Source organism: Chelonoidis abingdonii, chromosome 3, assembly GCF_003597395.2.
Source record: "Chelonoidis abingdonii isolate Lonesome George chromosome 3, CheloAbing_2.0, whole genome shotgun sequence".
NCBI lineage: Eukaryota > Metazoa > Chordata > Testudines > Testudinidae > Chelonoidis > Chelonoidis abingdonii.
This window is the reverse complement of record NC_133771.1, coordinates 148,738,922-148,758,115: the sequence shown is the minus strand read 5'-3', so window position 1 is coordinate 148,758,115 and position 19,194 is coordinate 148,738,922. Positions and strand designations below refer to the sequence as shown.

Here is a 19,194-nt window from a genome sequence, read left to right as displayed (position 1 = left end):
AATCCACAGTTTGAGAACTGCAAAACTAAGCATCTCTGATGGTATCTTCTAGACCAGTGGTTCCCAAATGGAGGTACGTGAACCCCTGGGAGTTCGTGAAATGTTACTGGGGGTTCTCGGGGGAAAAAATTCCCTAATGGTGGACAGAGCTCTCCCTAGGGACCCTGGGCAGCGCAGGGCCAGCAGCCTGGAGCCCCTGGACTTCCAAGAGCTAAGCAGATCAAAGAAAGCATCTCTTATCACACTGAAGAAATTTAAACTTCAAGACACCTTATAAGAAATGGAAAGGGAGGTGGCTATTTTTTGCTGTTTTTAAAATTAAATAGGCAGCTAGGATTGTTTTTAAATTATTGTGAAGAACAAGTTTAAGCTTTGTTGTAACGTGTGTTGTTTGCCTGGACTGCTCAAGACCTGAATGCTTGTGTAGGAAGAGCTCTTTGAGTTGGTTTCTTAAATACTTTCCTGTTGTTTCACATCTGATACTCCTTGATGAAACATAGGAGCCTTGTCTTACAACAGGTTTATTCAAAGTGATACAAGCTACGAAAGTGACATCTTGGAAGAGTGTTGCCATTTTCATAATATAATAAAAATGATAATAATAATAAATATTGTTTAATAAACATGTCATAAAAACAAAATTTATATTTCCAAGATCACTGCTTTTATAATTTATGCTCCAGAAAATCCCTGGAAATATTCATTTTTAGGACGGGGTTTGTGAGACTTGACATTTTAGTGAAAAAGATTCACATGTGTTAAAGTTTGGGAACCACTGTTCTAGACTGAGCACAGAGTGAGTCCCATTTGGTAGATAGAAAGATTAACCTAAATAATCTATACAGAAGCCCCTGGAATCCCATAAGATTGGGTCCCTAGTCCATGAACTATAGGAACTCATTTACAAAACTTTTCTTAAACATTACATGAATATATTGTCTCATACTATAGAATTAGAATTTATAATCCCTATTCCATGATGAGATATCTTTAAGCTATAATGTATCTTAATTAAAACTATATATAGGTTTTTTCCTCAAAAAGTATTTTATCAAAAAAATCTAATTTAAATTAAAAAAACCTCTGATTTAAATAAAAAAAAATCTGATTATTTGCCACAATTTACTGATGTAAGAGTGGGGGGAACATTTGTTTAGAAAAAAATGAAGAGTAATTTGTTCTGCTCATGGCTAGAAAAAACTACCTGCCACAATCAGGGCCAGATTGCTCACCTCAATTGCACTGGTATAAATTTGATAACTGCATTTAAATCAGCGGGGGAACACCCATGTAATAGCAATCAGAATCTGGCGTCACTTGAAGCTTAGTTTAAGTATTATTTGCTATTAACCCATCACCTTTTATTTTTTCACATATAAGATTCAGCTTACAAATCCATCAGTTCGTATCCTTACTAGGACCAAAGTTTCCAAGAGCAGCCACTGATTGTAGGTGCTTTTGAGGTGTGCTTTTCAGAGGTGCTATATACTACCTTCAGCTCCCATTAACTTTTGTTGAAGTTGTGGATGCCCAGCACTTCTGAAAATCATCTCAAGTTGGGCACAAAAAAAGTGGAGACACAGAGAATCATTGCTGGTTTTTGAAAATTTTGTTCTGGATATGTTATAAAACTGAGAGAAAAGTGAGAGCAAAAGCTTGAAAAAATGACTGTTGCGACCCTGCAAAAATAAAATTGAGATTATTTGCGCATAAACGATTAACTCTCATAGTATCTATGTCTATTTTACTCTATGCGTAGTTCCTACTTTTGTCCTACTTTTCTTAGACAAAGTAAGATACTATGAATTGACAATAAAATAATAATTGAAATCAATATTAAGGACATTTATAGTATGGAAATGACTATATTAATAAAATATAGAACCATCATCTTGCAAACTCTTACGTTATATGAGAGCCCATTGATTACTAAGACCAGGAGTAATTAAAAGGAAATTCGTTATGTTAGATATACCCCGTTGGCATTCGCACACTGGGCGCTGCGGATGTCAATTTAATAATGTGTTGGTAAAACCAATATATACTACTTATCATGGTGGTATTGTGGTATCACATGATAAACTAACAGAGCTTGGTGGTACACTTTTCTCTATTCATATGCAGCTGGGACGATTCTTCGGCGCCTGCAATTTCTAAACAGCTTAATGCAACGCAAGATTAGAATGACAAAAACACAATACCAGAACATGACAGCAGTATATTCCTTATTCCACTCATAGACTGGGGGGAGGGGGGAGGGGGGGGGTTTCCTCCTGTACATTACCGTGGCCTGAGAATCAGTATTGGCAGTACTCATTTTGAAATCAAGGATTCAAAAAATAGTTCCAGTGCAATTTTTAAAATTCTGTAAACCATTGCTAAAATAGACGTTTCGGTAAAATGTGGAGAATGCCTGATAATGTATCGTGGAATGCAGGTTTTATTTATATTCGTTTGGGACAATGAGCTAAACTCTAAATGTTCCATGGTTATAGCTTTTGTATCCAAATCAGCTTATTTGACGCTGATAAATACAGTGACCATTTAGTGAAGACAGCTGCTAAATTGTCAGATAGAGTTCAGTATATTTCAGTGACTTATTGCTGTGACATGAATCTTGCTCCTCACTGTAGTTTCTGTAAATTATTTTTTTTTATCTTCCAAACGTGTTCTCCTGTTCATAATTAAGGCTACGATTTAGTCATGGGTATTTTTAGTAAAAGTCATGGACAGGTCATGGGCAGTAAACAAAAATTCACGGCCCATGACCTGTCCATGACTTGTACGATATACCCAGGGCCGGCTCCAGGCATCAGCTCAACAAGCAGGTGCTTGAGGCAGCCAAGGGGAAGGGGCGGCAAGTCAGGCTCTTCGGTGGCAATTCAGTGGCGGGTCCCTCGGTCCCTCTCAGAGGGAAGGACCTGCCACTGAATTGCCGCCGAAGAAGAAAGCGATGTGGTGTAGCTGCCGCCGATTACGATCGCAGCTCCCACCCCCCCCCACCTGCCTCCCTCCCCAGCTGCTTGGGGCGGCAAAACCCCTGGAGCCGGCCCTGTATATGCCCCTGACTAAATCTTAGCATGGGGGAGAATAGGAGGCGGGGGCAGTGGCACCAACTCCCCCGGGGCCACCTGAGCAGCAGCTGGTGCAGTTGCCCCTGAGGCCGCTACGCCTGTGCTGATGGGGCTGGCTGTGGGGTCGCCCAAGCGGCTGGCTCCGGAGCCGCTGCAGAATTCATGGATGTCACAGAAAGTCATGGAATCCATGACAGACATGGAGCCCTATTCATAATCACAGTTGCAGTTGGCAGATCTCATTCCATTTTGGGTATGCAATTAAGCTGATTCTACTTTACATAGCTGTACAGTAATTAAAATTTACAAAAAACTGGAGAGCTCAGGAGATTATCTTGTGTTTCGAATTGTTGTTCTCCAGTTCATATCCTTCCTAGGTCAGTAGTGAACGAAAGTTTATTACACCACTGAATAGCTTTATGTGAAACAGGCTGGTCACAAGGCCAGAGCTTGCCTTCCTGAAAATCCCTTGGAAAGCAAGAAAATTGCAGCATTTCTGGAAGAATGGGCCATTCTTTGTTTTGAGGGAAGTGTAGGTGGCATTGTCATCTCCCCAGCTCTGCAGCAGACCCTTCACCATGTTTAGGGCTTTGTTGTTGTGGGGGATGGGTGGACTTGACTGGGTGTGAGAGGTTGGCCGCTCTTGGGGTGACGATTTCTCCTCTTTCCATCCAACTTCCCCTAAAACTCAAAACAAAAAAAATCACCTCAGGAGAATTTCCTCATAAATATTGTGCATGTGCTTCCCGCACTCCCCTCAATAACTTATTTCCACTCCCATGACAAGCATACTGTCCTGTTCTGAACTCCAGGGGAATTTCCTTGAGCCATCAGTAGCTGGATCTCATTAACCCATTGGCAACTTTAAGGACTAAGCATTTCCCAGACAGGAGAATGTAGGACAGGACCTATCGCTGTTTGGCAAGAGGCAGCTGGGGAATAGCTGAGGAAGATAGAAGCTGTAAGGTAGATTTGTTGTAAGCTATTTTACATGTATTTGATGTTATATGCTGACAAGGAAAGATCAGCCTTTGCCTGGAATGCTGGTGGGATTTTATTAGTGCCTGTATAAACATAAATTTTAGAATATGTAACTAGGTTTTATTTTCACATGTGGATTTTAGCCTGCCTAGTATTTGGTGCTACTGCTCTTCGGAAGCCCATAGGAGAAAAATTTCTCAGAAAGTAGTGTTGCCAGGGGAACAGGCAGAGGCAGTAGTGGGAAGGCAATAGATCTTTATGTGGCTGTCTCAAGATTTGAAGGATAGTCCCATGGATGTCAGATCATTCACGGCTTTGGAAGGTCATACCCCTGTCCCTTCTTTTTATAAGGGATAGGGGCAAGGCAAACCCACAATTAGAAAATAATGTTCATATACTGAGATTCCCATGATTCAGAATTGAGGTTTTTCCTTCTCAAACACATCATGTAGTTGTGATGTCCATTAATTAAAAGGCTCAGACATTTTAACTAGGTAGGCAGTAATCATTGCTATTGACTCTTTTTCAGGGTATGAGCATTATAGAGCAGCTAGATCCTGTATCTTTTAGCAATTACTTGAAGAAATACCATAATACAATATGTGGAAGACATCCCATTGGGGTATTATTAAATGTAAGTACCACTCTTTGTGAAAATGTTGACTTATTGCGAATTTGTTTAAATTTCTCTCACCAATAAATTGCTATGGGGTCTATTACCTCTGAGACTGGACGTCTGAATCCAGTTTGTTTTCCCAAGTTTTCAAACTCTGTAATTTTCTAGACTGAGACACAGGCTAACTTACCTTTTACTAGTGCTGGGATTTTCAAAAGTGCTTAAGGGAGATAAACAAACATCCATGTCCATGGAATTTCAATGTGAAATGGGCACCTAACTCTCCTAGACACCTTTGAAATTCCCATCCCTAGTGAAATGTACAATATTAATTCCTGAATCAATAGTGGTAGCACATATATTTTAAAGAAAGTATGTTTGCCTGTATATTATTTATCTGGTGATTGTGAACATATTGTGGCTTCTGACAATATTTCAAAGGGAAGTTGCCCGCAGCATTACTGAACTAGCTCCCAAATTAATAGCTATTATGAGCCAGATTCTCTGTTATATTTTGGCTACTGTGTGCTCCTCTGGTGATACAAAGCAGCTGTAAACTTGACTTAATTAGCTGATCACAGTGGGTTTGTGGCTGCTTCACAGCATTGCTGGATTGGTGCAAACCAGCTAGACAGTACTGGTGAGTTTAGTCCTGTATTTTTAAATGTAATTTAAAACACAAATGGGAGGGACCTTATTCTTTTTTTATTTTCACCAGGGAGGATGTTATTCATTGGGAGGTTGATCTCTGTGGAGAACACACTGAGGAATCTCTACAGGAGGGGGCCTGTAAAAAGATCTGTATTTGCAGTGTCTATATTGGGAAGAGTATTTAAAAAAAAAAAAAAAAGTTAAATGTTGTAACTCTGACCACATTACCAAAATCACAGGAGTCTTTTCGTTAAAAATAATTCTACAATTTAGCAATGAATGTAGGCCCCTACATTTTGTTGTCTCTCTTGCTTTGCATTTTCCTTCTCTTAAAGGTCCACCTGTCTCAAAGACTACAAGCACCAGTATTCAGTTTGCCTCTTGTAAAAATTTCCTACTGCACAAAAGGTTAGGTGGGGGAGGGGTCTCTCTGCATGAATAATAGGGAATCACATAGATGGGGTCTCTCCAGAAGGTGCCCGTGGAGTATTTGGGGGTTTTGAGGAGAGGAAGGAGCTGCAGGAACGCACTAAGTCCAATTGAAGGAGGGGGCTGGGGACTAAAGTAGCAGAGCCTGGTGGCATAAATCATCTTGTGAATAACTTGTCCTTAATGTGTTTGGGTTCTTTTGTTTTTTTATTTTCATATAGGCTATAACAGAGCTCCAGAAGAATGGAATGAATATGAGCTTTTCATTTTTGAATTATGCCCAGTCAAGCCAGTGTCGAAACTGGCAAGACAGCTCAGTGAGTTATGCTGCTGGAGCACTAATGGTCCACTGAACCTCCGAACACTCAGGGATGCCACCTGCACTCATACTATGTACGGGGTCCCAGCCTAGCCCTTACAAAGATACAGTTCCTGGTCTTCGGGTATACTGAAACCTCAAACTAATAGAACTCTCTTCTTTTCTAGTAGGTGTAGTCCTTGCTTAGTTTCAACTCATTTAAAAATGCTTTCTTGTTAAACCAATGGAAGGAAGGCTTGTGTCAAAACATTGTGATTTAAAAAAAAAGATAATGTCTGTAAAGGCCTGGTGGTAGACAGTCCTTTCAAATATAACATGTGAAGCATTTACCATATCCTAAATTTGCACTCTTTGCAGACCTGTGCACATGTACTCAGCTTTCAGAATAGTTGCCAGTTGTAAACAGAAAAAAGGGTGGGAGCTTTTTAATGGAAAAAAAAGCATTTATAAATGATCCTGTATTAGATTATAATAAAACTCCAGTATAGTCCGTTACTAGCTGTGTTGTACAACAGATATCTTCTATTTTAGTTGCTAATAAAGGGCTACACAAACCAAAATAGTCTGATTTAAACTTATTGCTTTGTGTTCTGTATGTTAACTGCTTCTCATTAACATCATTCTCCTCCAGATTCTCATGCCTGATGATAAACTCAACCATTCTGTAAAATACTTTAGAATGTATTTTATATTCCACATTTATGTCATGACTTCTTCATTTACAGAATTTTTTTACCTCAGAACTGTAGTATGAGTTCAGCTTTGCAAATTAATTTTTAAAATCTTTTTTATATTTTAGTGTTTGCATTTATTTCACAGAACTACATATAAAAATTATCTTTTGGTATGTGATACAAATCTGTGTCAAAATAATGATTTTGGTGACTTTTTTAATGTCAAAACTTGATTATTCAATTATAATGGATACAGTACTTTAATTGTAATACTAAAAATTGAAAACAGAAGTCTGCCAATTAGGTAGTTCTGAAAACATATTCAGCATTCAGAGGTCATTTGGGCCAGACAGTGCTACGTTCATGCAACTGTTCCTTAAGGATTTGATTGAAAAAAGAAATTTCTCAAGTTTGAATTCTTTAATAAGAAATCATCTTAAAAAAATTCTGTTTCTTCCAACCTCTTGAAACATCACTACATCTTATGGGTTTCTTGAGGAATTCTCCAACCAAAATAATGGTAATTGTTTGTTCAATTAATACCATTTTTGGAAGTCTTCATTTTGTTTAATAAGTAGTGCAAATTGCGATGGCAGTAGTTATTGTTTAAGTAAATGGAGTTAACATTCCCTGATATTTGGTCTACTATCAGGCGACCTTTGTATGTCTCATACTTGTCGCTCTTTTGGGTGGGGGAGAACATCCTTGTATGTAGACACTACTTGCAGAAATAATTCCACATCTAATTTTCCCTTAATTGGATGGTCACCACTTCACTGATATCAGGTGAATGCTCCATTTATAAAATGAACTACTTTGCAGATATTTTTATGCCATCATAAGCATCAGTCTTCACTCTTTGCATGGCTTCTCTATATTAGTTGCCTTGCTGCTCTGACTTGTTCCTGGAAACTCTCAGCAGCAGATAGAAAATAATCTTTCAGGCTTTATCAAAGAAAATCTCACAAATATGTACAAATATATCTGAATTTGTAAACTCTTCTATAAAGTTTCAGAGGTTTCTGATGACTGTGCCTTATTTAGCAAAAACCATTTGATCGTTGAAATTAGCATTATTTTGCTTCTCTTCCACATTTTAGTGACTTCAAGGATTATTTAGAACTCGAATTTCTGTTGGTCGTAATGCCAAATACTTATGTCATTTCTGAAACATGCAGGTATTTGGAATCATTAAATATTTTTACCCTAAGGTAAATGTAGTAATAGCCTTTAAATAAAAATATTTTTAAGTTGCCTCATCATTCTGTAAGAAGATATTTTTGGTTTTTGTTGTTTTTTTAAAGGAAAGTTCCAAGGAAATCTGTAGCCATTTTGCTCAGCACAATGTTTGGAAATATCTCATGGTGAAAGCACTTCTCACCACATGTAAACTATGTAATGTATTTCACAATAAAGTTTCTAATTAAAATTGGAATTTCTGAGCCTGCTAATCACGCTGATAATTTTGCTGAAAAACTCCCAAACTGGCCTCCTGTACTTTTGCAATCATAGAGACTTAATCAGAAGGACTTGTGGTAGAACTGCCTGTCTTGTGAGAACAGGACACCTCTAGTGTCAGATATACATGTACTTTTTTTTTTAAATACAATTCCTTTGATTTTGGCTTAATTTGAAGAATTTCTAGGTGCCTCAGTTTAAATATGTCAAAAAAGAAAAGGAATTAAGAAGCCAAATATAAGAATCTTTAAAGGACCAATCTTTAAAGGATCTTCGCTGAAGACCAGAACAACAGTGTTCCAGCTTCACCGAGGACCTATTACATGCTCTATTACGTTGGTGCTTCTGGCAACTCTGGGTGTCTTCTGTTGGTACTGATGGTATGTGTAGTTTCCCGATACTTTGGTACTTTCTCTTGATGGTTTGGTGTGGTTTTTCCACAGTTCATTTCTTTTGTTTTCAGGATGTAATTCTCTTCCTCTATCCCCTCAAGGAAATGAAGAGAAGCCTTAGTTTCTTACATGAAAGGCCACCTTATTAGTGATGGCAACTTCAGCTGCAATGTGTAACTGAGCTTTAGAATATAGTATAGTGCGTCTGAGGGATATTTTAATGTTGGATATATGTCAGATAGCCAGATGGTCCTATATACACGTACAAAGCTTGGATTCAGTCTCTAGGGAGGATCCGGCTTTATTCTTTCAGTAATGCAGAACCTGTTACCCAAATTGTCCAGATCCCTAGAGCTTTTGTTTCTTTTGGGTTGTCCCTTATTTAAGTCTGTCTAATTCTGAAAGTTGTTTTTTCGAGCATGCTTCCAACCAGGCTTTCTGTTCATGCTTTGGGTCTTTGTGGGGTATTTTATCCCTACTGTTACCTAACAATTTTAAATGTTCTTGTTTCCTCCATGCTAAATACTAGTCTAATTGTACACTCCTTGTTGCAGTGTTGTTATTTTGGGATATCTCTCACGCTGCTCCAAGAGTGAAAATCCTGTAAAAGGGTGACTTTAGAGTCAGAAAAATGACTTACCTGTAATTCTGATGGGATAGTTTTTAAGGATTCATTTTTACATTAGTTATTCTTTTTAGTTGGTTGTGCTTGCTTCCTCTCTTCTTCAGGAACTAACAAGAAGATTTTGGGTAGCATGGGCTGGGCAATATGAGGGGAGGGGAATGCACAAAGACTGCTACTATTGCTGCTTCAGAAAGTCAAAAACCTTAGAGGAGTTCTGCTTTGTCTTGTGCTATGAGCACAAACCCTGTGAATGAGAATCCTTTGTCATATGTTCAAAGAAATAAAATGAAAGGTAAGTAAATTTATCTTCTTGGTCTTCAGTCCAGTCTGTTGAACATTCTTACAGGATTCTAAAGTGAGATCAGGAACTGACGATAAAGCACTCTGTTTTAGCCAACGTGTATGATACACAAGGGATGCTCTTTGCAGTCATGCAGTTCCGATTCATTTTAATAATTATGTATGCACCAAGAAGAAAATATGCATCATAAAATGTTTTGGAAGGTTTCGGGAAATGGAAGTATCTGATCTACAGTTTAAATGTTTTACCCTAATTTAGAGGTCCTTGCATTCAAGCTAATTCAAAAGGAACTGTTTACTGTGCCCAGTGAAGTTAATGCCAAAATTTATATTGACTTCAGTGATGCAGAATCTGGCTTTTTGTATTGTGCTTTTTGTGTCTTTGTGGCAGTGATTTAGTTCAGTGAGGTTTCAGTGATGTGGGATCAATTACTTTGGCATGAACAATATTTTCTAAAAACAACTTCATGAGTCAGAATTTCTGATGTAAAATTATGTTTAAAATTGAGAAAAAAGTTTTTGTGATGAGACTTTTGAGAGATCTGACCGAGATGCCATTCAGAGAAGCTTCCTAGCAGTGGGATATGGAGCTACTGAAAATGAGAACAAAACAGGTATATCTCCATATATATAACTATAACTATCTCATAGAGCTGGAAGGGACCTGAAGGGTCATCAAGTCCAGTCCCCTGCCTTCACAGCAGGACCAAGTACCGTCCGTGTCAGATTTTTGCCCCAGATTCCTAAATGGCCCCCTCAGGGATTGAACTCACAACCCTGGGTTTAGCAGGCCAATAGTTCTTGTGACAGTAATACCATAGGGTCAGGCATGATCCATGATGTCTTTTTTTCATTATTTTTTAAATGCTTGTGTATATAGTTATTACATACATGAGTTCCCTAGGTTCAAAAGCAAAGTGCTGATGTGGTCAACTTTAGAGGTCCAGAAGAATTCAGCAGTAGTTGCTTGTGCCATTCAGTGACTATTAGTGAAGACATGCTCATCTCTTGCTAATAGAAATAGTAGTGTTCTTCTCTAGCATGGTTTTATCTTTAGAGGTCAAAGCACATCATTCTTTTAAAATGTCTGCTCAGGCTAGTTACTGGAGAGAGAATGGCCTTTTAATCTTTTGTTACAGTATTTTAGAATAATGTTGAGTGTTACTTATATTTCCTATACATAAAGCAAGTATGATGGCTAAATCTTGCCCTAATTATTTTGTAGGGGGTGATGAGTGTGAGTAAGCTCTCTCAGCCATCTTGTTGCAAGTCTGGCTGGTTTGGATCAGATGAGGTTGACATGCATGGTAAAGAGCAGCAGTGTACATTGCTTCAAGTTCTGATCCTGCTTCCACTGAAATCCATGGGAAATGTGGTCAGGCCCTTAAAAAAAGGAGCAGTCTATGCCCCTAGCTAGTTCTTGCATGTTGCAGCATATGTGCTGATGATCTGATTACACCTTCTGGCTGGCAACTCATGGCCCTTTAGGAGTGTACTCCACCAGTTGATGCAGTAGCCAGTCCAGTCTCCAAGCTGCAAAGCACATTCTTAGGCAAGAAGTGTGTAGCCAACCCTGCCGCTCTGCTGGCACATAATGAGATGGAGTGGGGACTCCCTAACTCTTTCACTGCTCCAACCGAACTCACCAATGTACATGGAGCAGGTTGTGGTCCATGACAATTTGGCTCCTATATTACACATCCCTGTGCCTTGAATGTTTGATTGTATAAACCTCTTGCACAGGGATACTTTCAGAAACCCCTGAAAACATAAAGAGAAAAGAATTAGTGTTTAAACCCCCCCAACATTGTTATAAAATGTTTGAATATTCAGCTGATAAGCACTTGCCTTGATGAATCAGTATTAAAGCAGCATGAAATTTGCTTATATTCTTTTGCGATTAACTAAAATGTAGTAGTACCAGTGTCACAAGCAGGGCCGGCTCCAGCTTTTCTGCCACCCCAAGCAGCGCAAAAAAAAGGGGGAGGGTGAAGGGGGGGAGAGGCGGCACTTCGGTGGCAACTTAACCGCGCCGCTTCTTCTGTGGCAGTTTGGCAGCGGGTCCTCCCTCTCTTCGTCTTTGAGCTGCCGCGGAAGAGAAAGGGGGAATGAGGGACCCGCTGCTGAATTTCTGCCGAAGACCCGGACGTGCCACCCCGATACCGGAAAGCAAGCCACCCCTTTGAATTGTCCGCCCCAAGCACCTGCTTGCTAAGCTGGAGCCTGGAGCCAGCCCTGGTCACAAGTGAGGTCATGTTTCAGCAAAGATGTCCGCTGTGAACAGTTGGCTTGGAAAGGCCAATTGTAATTACTATTTTCAAAGAGAATTCTTATTTTACGTAATGTGAGAAATGTTTTCTCAGCCTGACTTCCAGATCACAGCACTAAGAACTAAATGAGTGCTGCTTTCTTTGCATTGGGTCTGAACTAAAATGACTGTTCTAGTCAATGTGAGTAATTTAGCTCCTGGCACATGAACAACACTTCATTCATCAGCAAATGTTTGGGAGGGGAGTGTTCTCTACGTACATCCAATTACCTCTAATATTTATTGTAAATAGAAAGTCCTATGCAACCACTGGAATATAGCTCTTCTGCTCAAAAGATATCTGCCCCAGGACACACTGTTCCTGCTGCCATGAAAACCTAAAGAAATCATACAGTAGCTACAGAACCACTGAGAGTGACTAAGAAAAGAAAGATCAGCAACAGAAATATAATTATAGATTGATACCAATACCACACTTCCATATATATTTGAAGTCAATGGGAAGGTTCATACTGACTCAGTGGGGACTGAATCAGACCCTTTCTCCCCTCTCTTTGCATTGGGAATCCTGAGGATACCTCCTTTCCTCTTTATTTTTCTCATCAATCTCAAAAGCCCTGCGTTATAGTTACCATCCCTTCCTTAAGAGGGCTGGTTCTGGAGGCCATCAATACTACAGCTTCATCAGTGTTCCTTCAGTCAGCCAGAATTGCTCCCCAGAGAACATTGTGCAGCATTTCCCCCATCTAGGGGCCCTAGTGCACCGCTTATGCAGCACTTTGGACCCACAAAGACAGGCCAAGTCTGTTTAGTGCCTGGAGCTGAAGTTTTCCAAGACTAGAAAGACAATGATCTTTTAAAGAAATGATCTAATACACTGAGGGGACACACAGAGTGTACACAAAATACTGTAGAGTGCAGGTGCAGTAGAAATGTTTTACACTTGAAAAAAATTGATAATATAAAACAGAACAGACAATAGGTTCAAACTATAAACTCCTGCTTTTAAATGTGCTTTAGGGTGTATCTCTGATTGTTGTCTATATAGTCATATTTAAGTTTGGAGAGAGCATATGTAGACAGTATTTACATTCTGTCCTTTTGCCCAAAGGTATAATTTCCTGACATGTCTGTTCCCAGTAACAAGTTTATTGAAACTACTGGTGGTAAGTCCCCCCTCCCCTCAAATGATATATAATAGTCACTGCTGCAATATTATTGACTAGAAAGTGTGTGCTTCCTTATCATAAGGACAATGGTATCCATTCACACTGTTCTGGCTACATTGCATTTCCAGTTGTCAGCACTCCTCACAAATATGGGAAATCTACCTCTGCAACTAATAGCTTCCGGAGTCAGCAACAACTCCTTTTGCAGTGATCAGCAATAACAGTAGTCAAGATATTGTAACCCAGACAATAGGCAATGTGATCACTCACTCATGTGTTGCATTAAGTGACCAATTTCATTGTATCAAAGTAAAAACACTTTGAGTGAATTGCAAAATGAAATCAAAGTTGTTTGTGCCTTTTAGTGCTCCTTTATGGTACATTAAAATGTCTTCATAATTTTTTTCTTTTCAGAAAAAATCTTTGCTTTTTGGTTTTCGGAACTATTTTGTGTTTCTGAAATGGCAGGTCCTCATTTTTCAGATTCCCCTTCCCCATAGCCGGGGAGGGGGAATGGGAGGGAGAGAGAGAGAGAGACCTGCAGTTCAGCTCAGGCATGTATGATATTAGTGTTCAGGTTCTCCAAAGACATTCTCCAAACAAAGACCCTGATTCATTAAGCTACTTGAGTCCCACTGACTTCAACGTGTCTTAAAAGTCTGTGTCTCAACACTTGGTTGCATCTAATTCAGAGAGGGACCTTTATTCCTATTATTTCAAAAGTATAGTAAATAAAAAAGCAAAGTTTCTTTAAAAAGGTTTAAAAATAACTTCGAAATAATACATCAGAAAGAAGCAGTAATGGGGGAGGGGTAATCATATTCTTTTAGCCTTGCAGTTCACCATTAAAAAATAAAACTGATGTCTTTTTCTCTGTACGAGATTGCTTAGTTAAGCCATCATACAATTATGAATATTTACTTTACTTCATCATTTGATTTTTACTGATTTAGTTAAAATGGAACAGTGACTCAACCTTCATTTAAAAATGCTTTTTTTAGAAAAGGAAAAAGTAGAAAAAATAAAAGCATTTTCAGATATTTGTAATCCCTGTGTGTAAAATACACGTTTTTTCACTTTGTCACAAAGTGATCAGTAAAAATATATTGTTCTTTAGTACAGCATTAATGCACTTGCTTTATATGTACAATTAGATCTTGGTAGTAGAAAAACACAGTAACTGCTAGAGGCCTAAACCTGCACTCCTTAATCAAGCAAAAATCTAATTAATTTTAATAGGAGTTTTGCCTGAGGAATGCCTCGAGATTTGTCTGGCATTAGGATCTTCCACCTGGGTTCTGTGTCTTTGCATTATCCCCTGTAGCCAATAGTAAATAAATATTTTTATATTGTTCAATAACTGACAGTCATTTTCAATTGTTGTCTTCAATTGTCAGCTCCATCTATCTTCCTGCCAAATAGGGTGACCATATTTTCCAATTTTATAGAGACAGTCCCGATTTTGGGGTCTTTTCCTTATATAGGCTCCTATTATCCCCCACCCCCTGTCCTGATTTTTCACATTTGCTGTCTGGTCACCCTACTGCCAAATAATAATTGTGAAACAAATCAGTCGTGTTAGTGCATTGCCATATTTCTAGGTTGGTCACACTTTCATTGTTGTTTTGTTGATACTGGTGGGAAATGCACAAATAAATTCAGAATATTAAGAAATGTTAATTTATGCCAAAACATGGGGGAAAACACACCCAAAAGTCAGAAAATATTTGGTGTTGTCTAGTTCAAAAAACAATTTCTTAAAGGACTGCTTTTCTCATACTGCATAAAGCAAGAGTGGGGAAAAGCCCTCTGGGAATAATTTTCTCTCATAACAAACTCAGTGTATAGGCTGCAATGCTGCAAGCTGATGCATGTGGAGGCCCCTTGTGTCCATGTGGAGCACAGTTAATTGGGGAATCTACCATGTAAATCCACTTGCAGAATAAGGGCCATAAACCGTTGCTCTGCACAATGGGAAAGCAGCCTTTTAACACAGAAGTAAGCAGCCAATGCTTTAAAAAAATGTCACCAAGATCTCAACCCTACAAATGCTCTTTTAGTACATTGCCTGGGGAAATGTGCTGCTGCTGTTGCCATCTCATGCTGAGGAATAACAGACAGCTGTCGCCATGTTTAATAATTGTTTAATGCAGGATGGTTGTAGAGCCTGCTTTTTGGAAGTGTCCTAGTATTGTCTTTGTAAAAGTGCTGAGCTTCTGGCAACCCCTTTGATGTCTGCTGGAGTTTTGGCTATGCAAGCACCACTTTTAAAAGAAAATAAAAATGACCTTAATTTTCAGCCCTGTATAAAAAATATTTTGATTAGACACTAGATGTCAGCATTGTGCTTCTCAGCATTCTACACATAGCTTCTCAAGAAGCTCATTTCTTCATTTAGCCCTAATAAGAGTCTACAGAATTGCTAATCCCAAACATTCAAAAATCCCGAGACTGGCTTTGAAATTGATTAGTTTTTTGTTTTTTTTTAATTTGGGTGGTTCTTTCCCTTCTGGTTTCTGAGCCTTTAGGGTACACTCAGAGCACATTTGCAAATGTTTCTCTGCAACTGTGAGGGCCAGAAATTTACTTTGAAAAAATAAATGATGATAAAAAAAAATCAAAACTGAGATACTCACCTCTAACCAATTGTCTCCAGTAGAGGAGGCTTTAAGTAGAGCACCAAATCTCTCAAAAGAGGTGGCAGTGCAGAGTCTATTAAATGAAAAACAAATACCTTTTACGGAGACATGAAGCAACCACAAGGTGCAAAGACAGGCTTGTGTTTGTTTTGTTTCAGTTTAATTAGCTCCCAAAGCCTCTAGTGCCGCAGTTGTGTCCCAGGTTGGACTACAGTTAGCAGGAAGTGTCCCTGCTTGGAAACTGATAAATGCATCCTAGCTGTGACAGATGCAGTTTCGTGGGCCACCTCAAAACGGTCTATTGTATGCTGTTTTATTTTATGTAGCTCCTCATACCACCCCATCACCATAGTATCTGAGCATCTTCCAGCAGTGCATTAAGTAATGTGAATAACATCTGCCATGTGAGGTTCATTCTTTGCCTCACCTTGTCCCCAGAGGAAGAATTGTGCCTGCAATTCAGTGTTTTGGTTTGGTAGAGTTTGCAGGATTTTTGATTTTGTAATGTACATACTGATATATGTTTGGTTGTGAAGGCAGACTAAAGATGTTTGCCTTGCACTAGGTTTGTGGTGATCTTTAGTTCACTTGAAAGTTCATTCCACTGTTTCAACCAGCCCCCAAGAAAGCTTTGTCTCCTGCACTGGCGAGCTTTACCATTGTGGTAGAAAGTTCCTTTGAAGCAGGATGGAAACCCAGATTAAGTATGTACAATACCTCTCAAAAACAAGGCAGAGACAAGGCAGAGCAGTTGTAAATCAAGCATGAGGATGTAAAACTATACCTCTGATAACTGTTACAGTGAACAAAACCAGAGATGTGGGGGAACGCTGCAGTCAAGCTATGTCTGGAGACAAGTGTCCATGCTTCAGTAACACAAAACAGCAGTTATAATTACGTGGTCTGCTCACTGATTTTTATGAGGTTATTTTGTTCATCTCATAAGAATTGGAGCCAACCTGGGTAAAAGTTACTAGGACCCGTTTTCTTGACATTTGAGAGTTTTTCCGTTATTAGACTATCCTCTACCCTCTGAACTCTGCAATATTATCTGAGGGGGAAATCTCAGACTGTGTCCAGCTTATTCTATAGCCAAACAATGTTCCAAATCAGAGTTAGAAGCTGAAAAACTGAAGATTCAGGCTGGAAGAGAGAAAAGTCATCAACTACTTTTTCCAATTAACTTCAGTGGAAATGGAGTTAGGCCAAAGCTTGGAGCTTTTGAATATTCCCTCCTTAAATCTGCACTGTTGAGCTTGTTTTTCGCCTATATCAGAGAACATCAATACTCAAGGCTCTTGGCATATCATTTTATTGTGGTTTTTTTCGGCCTCGTTCACAATAACCTTTTTTGGGAGCCTCTCCCAGCATTGATACGACACTGGTCCAGCTCCACTGGTGGTAGCAATTGCAGAAGACCTGGTGTAGAGAGGACACAAGCAGTGGGTGGTTTTTACTCTTGTTATCTAAGACTGCTCTGAGCAGTGTCATTTGACACTGGTAAAAATACCAGTGCCTTATTGAGACTAGCAGCTTCTACCATGGCTGCCCTCAGTGGAACTGCAGCATGATGGCGGGAGAGCTAACGACAGTTACCAGTCTTGTGTAAACACCACCTTTGATTTCACACCTGTGTGAATGAATAGAATCAAAAGCGGATCAATCTAAAGGGGGATTAAAACTAAGTGGGACCTGGATTCAGATCTCAAAAATAACCAGGAGAGACACAGCAGAGTCACACACAAAGCATTGGCCTGTCCTTGACAATAAACCATTCTAAGACCTGATCTACACTAAAGAGGTCAACATAAGCTGTCGACATAAACTGGGAACTGGGGTGAGAAGCCTGGACATCTGGACCCTCCTCCCAGCGGGGAACAGGGAGGTGAAGGGGGGTGCGGCCTGCTGGGAGCCCAGGAGCCTATGGGGGAGCCCAGCTTCTGGCAGGGAGCTGCCAGCAGAGCTGAGACACCGGGCTCTCAGCACCCGACACTGCCCCGCTTAGGTCAATAGAAGCGCTCCTGGTGAGGATGCACACCACTGACCCAAGGAGGGTAGTGTGGAGATGCACCACCTCAGTAATTACTGTGGTGGCTATAAGTCGACTTAAAATAGGTCGACTTAAGTTTGTGGTGTAGACATATCCTAAGACTTTTAGATCTTGTTTTCCTCCTGCCCTGCAAACATAAATAAATACAACTATGACATTGGCATCACCGAAACTTGTTGGGATAATATACTTGATTGGACTGTTGGTGTGGATGGGTACTGCTTGCTCAGGAAGGATAGACAGGGAAAAAAGGGAGGAGGTGTTGCCTTATATATTAAAAATGTACACACTTGGACTGAGGTGGAAATGGACATAGGAGACGGAAGTGTTGAGAGTCTCTGGGTTAGAATAAAAGGGGTAAAAAACAAGGGTGATGTCGTGCTAGGAGTCTACTACAGGCCACCTAACCAGGTGGAAGAGGTGGATGAGGCCTTTTTTAAACAACTAACAAAATTATCCAAAGCCCAAGATTTGGTAGTGGGAGGCGGGGGGGACTTCAACTATTCAGATATATGTTGGGAAAATAACACCGCGGGGCACAGACTATTCAATAAGTTTTTGGACTGCATTGCAGGCAACTTTTTATTTCAGAAGGTTGAAAAAGCTACTGGGGGGAAGCGGTTCTAGATTTGATTTTAACAAATAGGGAGAAACTCATTGAGAATTTGAAAGTAGAAGGAAGCTTGGGTGAAAGTGATCATGAAATCATAGAGTTCACAATTCTAAGGAAGGGTAGAAGGGAGTACAGCAAAATAGAGAATGGATTTCAGGAAAGCGGATTTTGCTAAGTTCAGAGAGCTGATAGGTAAGGTCCCACGGGAATCAAGACTGGGGAGAAAAACAACTGAGGAGAGTTGGCAGTATTTCCAAGGGACACAAGGGCCCAAAAGAAAGCTATTCTGCTGGGTAGGGAAAATAGAAAATGTGGCAAAAGACCAGCTTGGCTTAACCACAAGATCTTGCATGATCTAAAAAATAAAAAGCAGTCATAAAAAATGGAAACTAGGACAAATTACAAAGGATGAATATAGGCAAACAACACAGGAATGCAGGGGTAAGACTAGAAAAGCAAAGGCACAAAATGAGCTCAAACTAGCTATGGGAATAAAGGGAAACAAGAAGACTTTTTTATCAATACTTTAGAAGCAAGAGGAAGACCAAGGACAGGGTAAGCCCAGTGCTCAGTGAGGAGGGAGAAACAGTAACAGGAAACTTGGAAATGGCAGAGATGCTCTATAACTTCTTTGTTTCGGTCTTCACCAAGAAGTCTGAAGGAATGTCTAACATAGTGAATGCTAATGGGACGGGGGTAGGTTTGGAAGATAAAATTAAAAAAGAACAACTAAAAAATCACTTAGAAAAGTTAGATGCCTGCAAGTTACCAGGGCCTGATGAAATGCATCCTGGAATACTAGGAGTTAATAGAAGAGGTATCTGAGCCTCTAGCTATTATCTTTGGAAAATCATGGGAGACAGGAGAGATTCCAGAAGACTGGAAAAGGGCAAATATAGTGCCCATTTATAAAAAGGGAAATAAAAACAACCCAG

General features: G+C 39.6%; 1 protein-coding gene across 2 annotated transcripts in view; it reads left to right on the top strand.

Moving 5' to 3' along the window:
* The window catches only part of MEMO1 (mediator of cell motility 1), a 63,432-nt gene extending 55,253 nt beyond the window's left edge, over positions 1–8,179 (top strand). For both annotated transcript variants that reach the window (XM_032788661.2, XM_075064214.1), the window contains exons 8-9: positions 4,585–4,689; positions 5,973–8,179. In XM_032788661.2, coding sequence (XP_032644552.1) covers positions 4,585–4,689; positions 5,973–6,104 — 237 coding nt within the window. In that variant the 3' untranslated portion in view covers positions 6,105–8,179. The remainder of the gene's footprint in view (positions 1–4,584; positions 4,690–5,972) is intronic.
* The last annotated feature ends 11,015 nt before the right edge of the window (positions 8,180–19,194 follow it).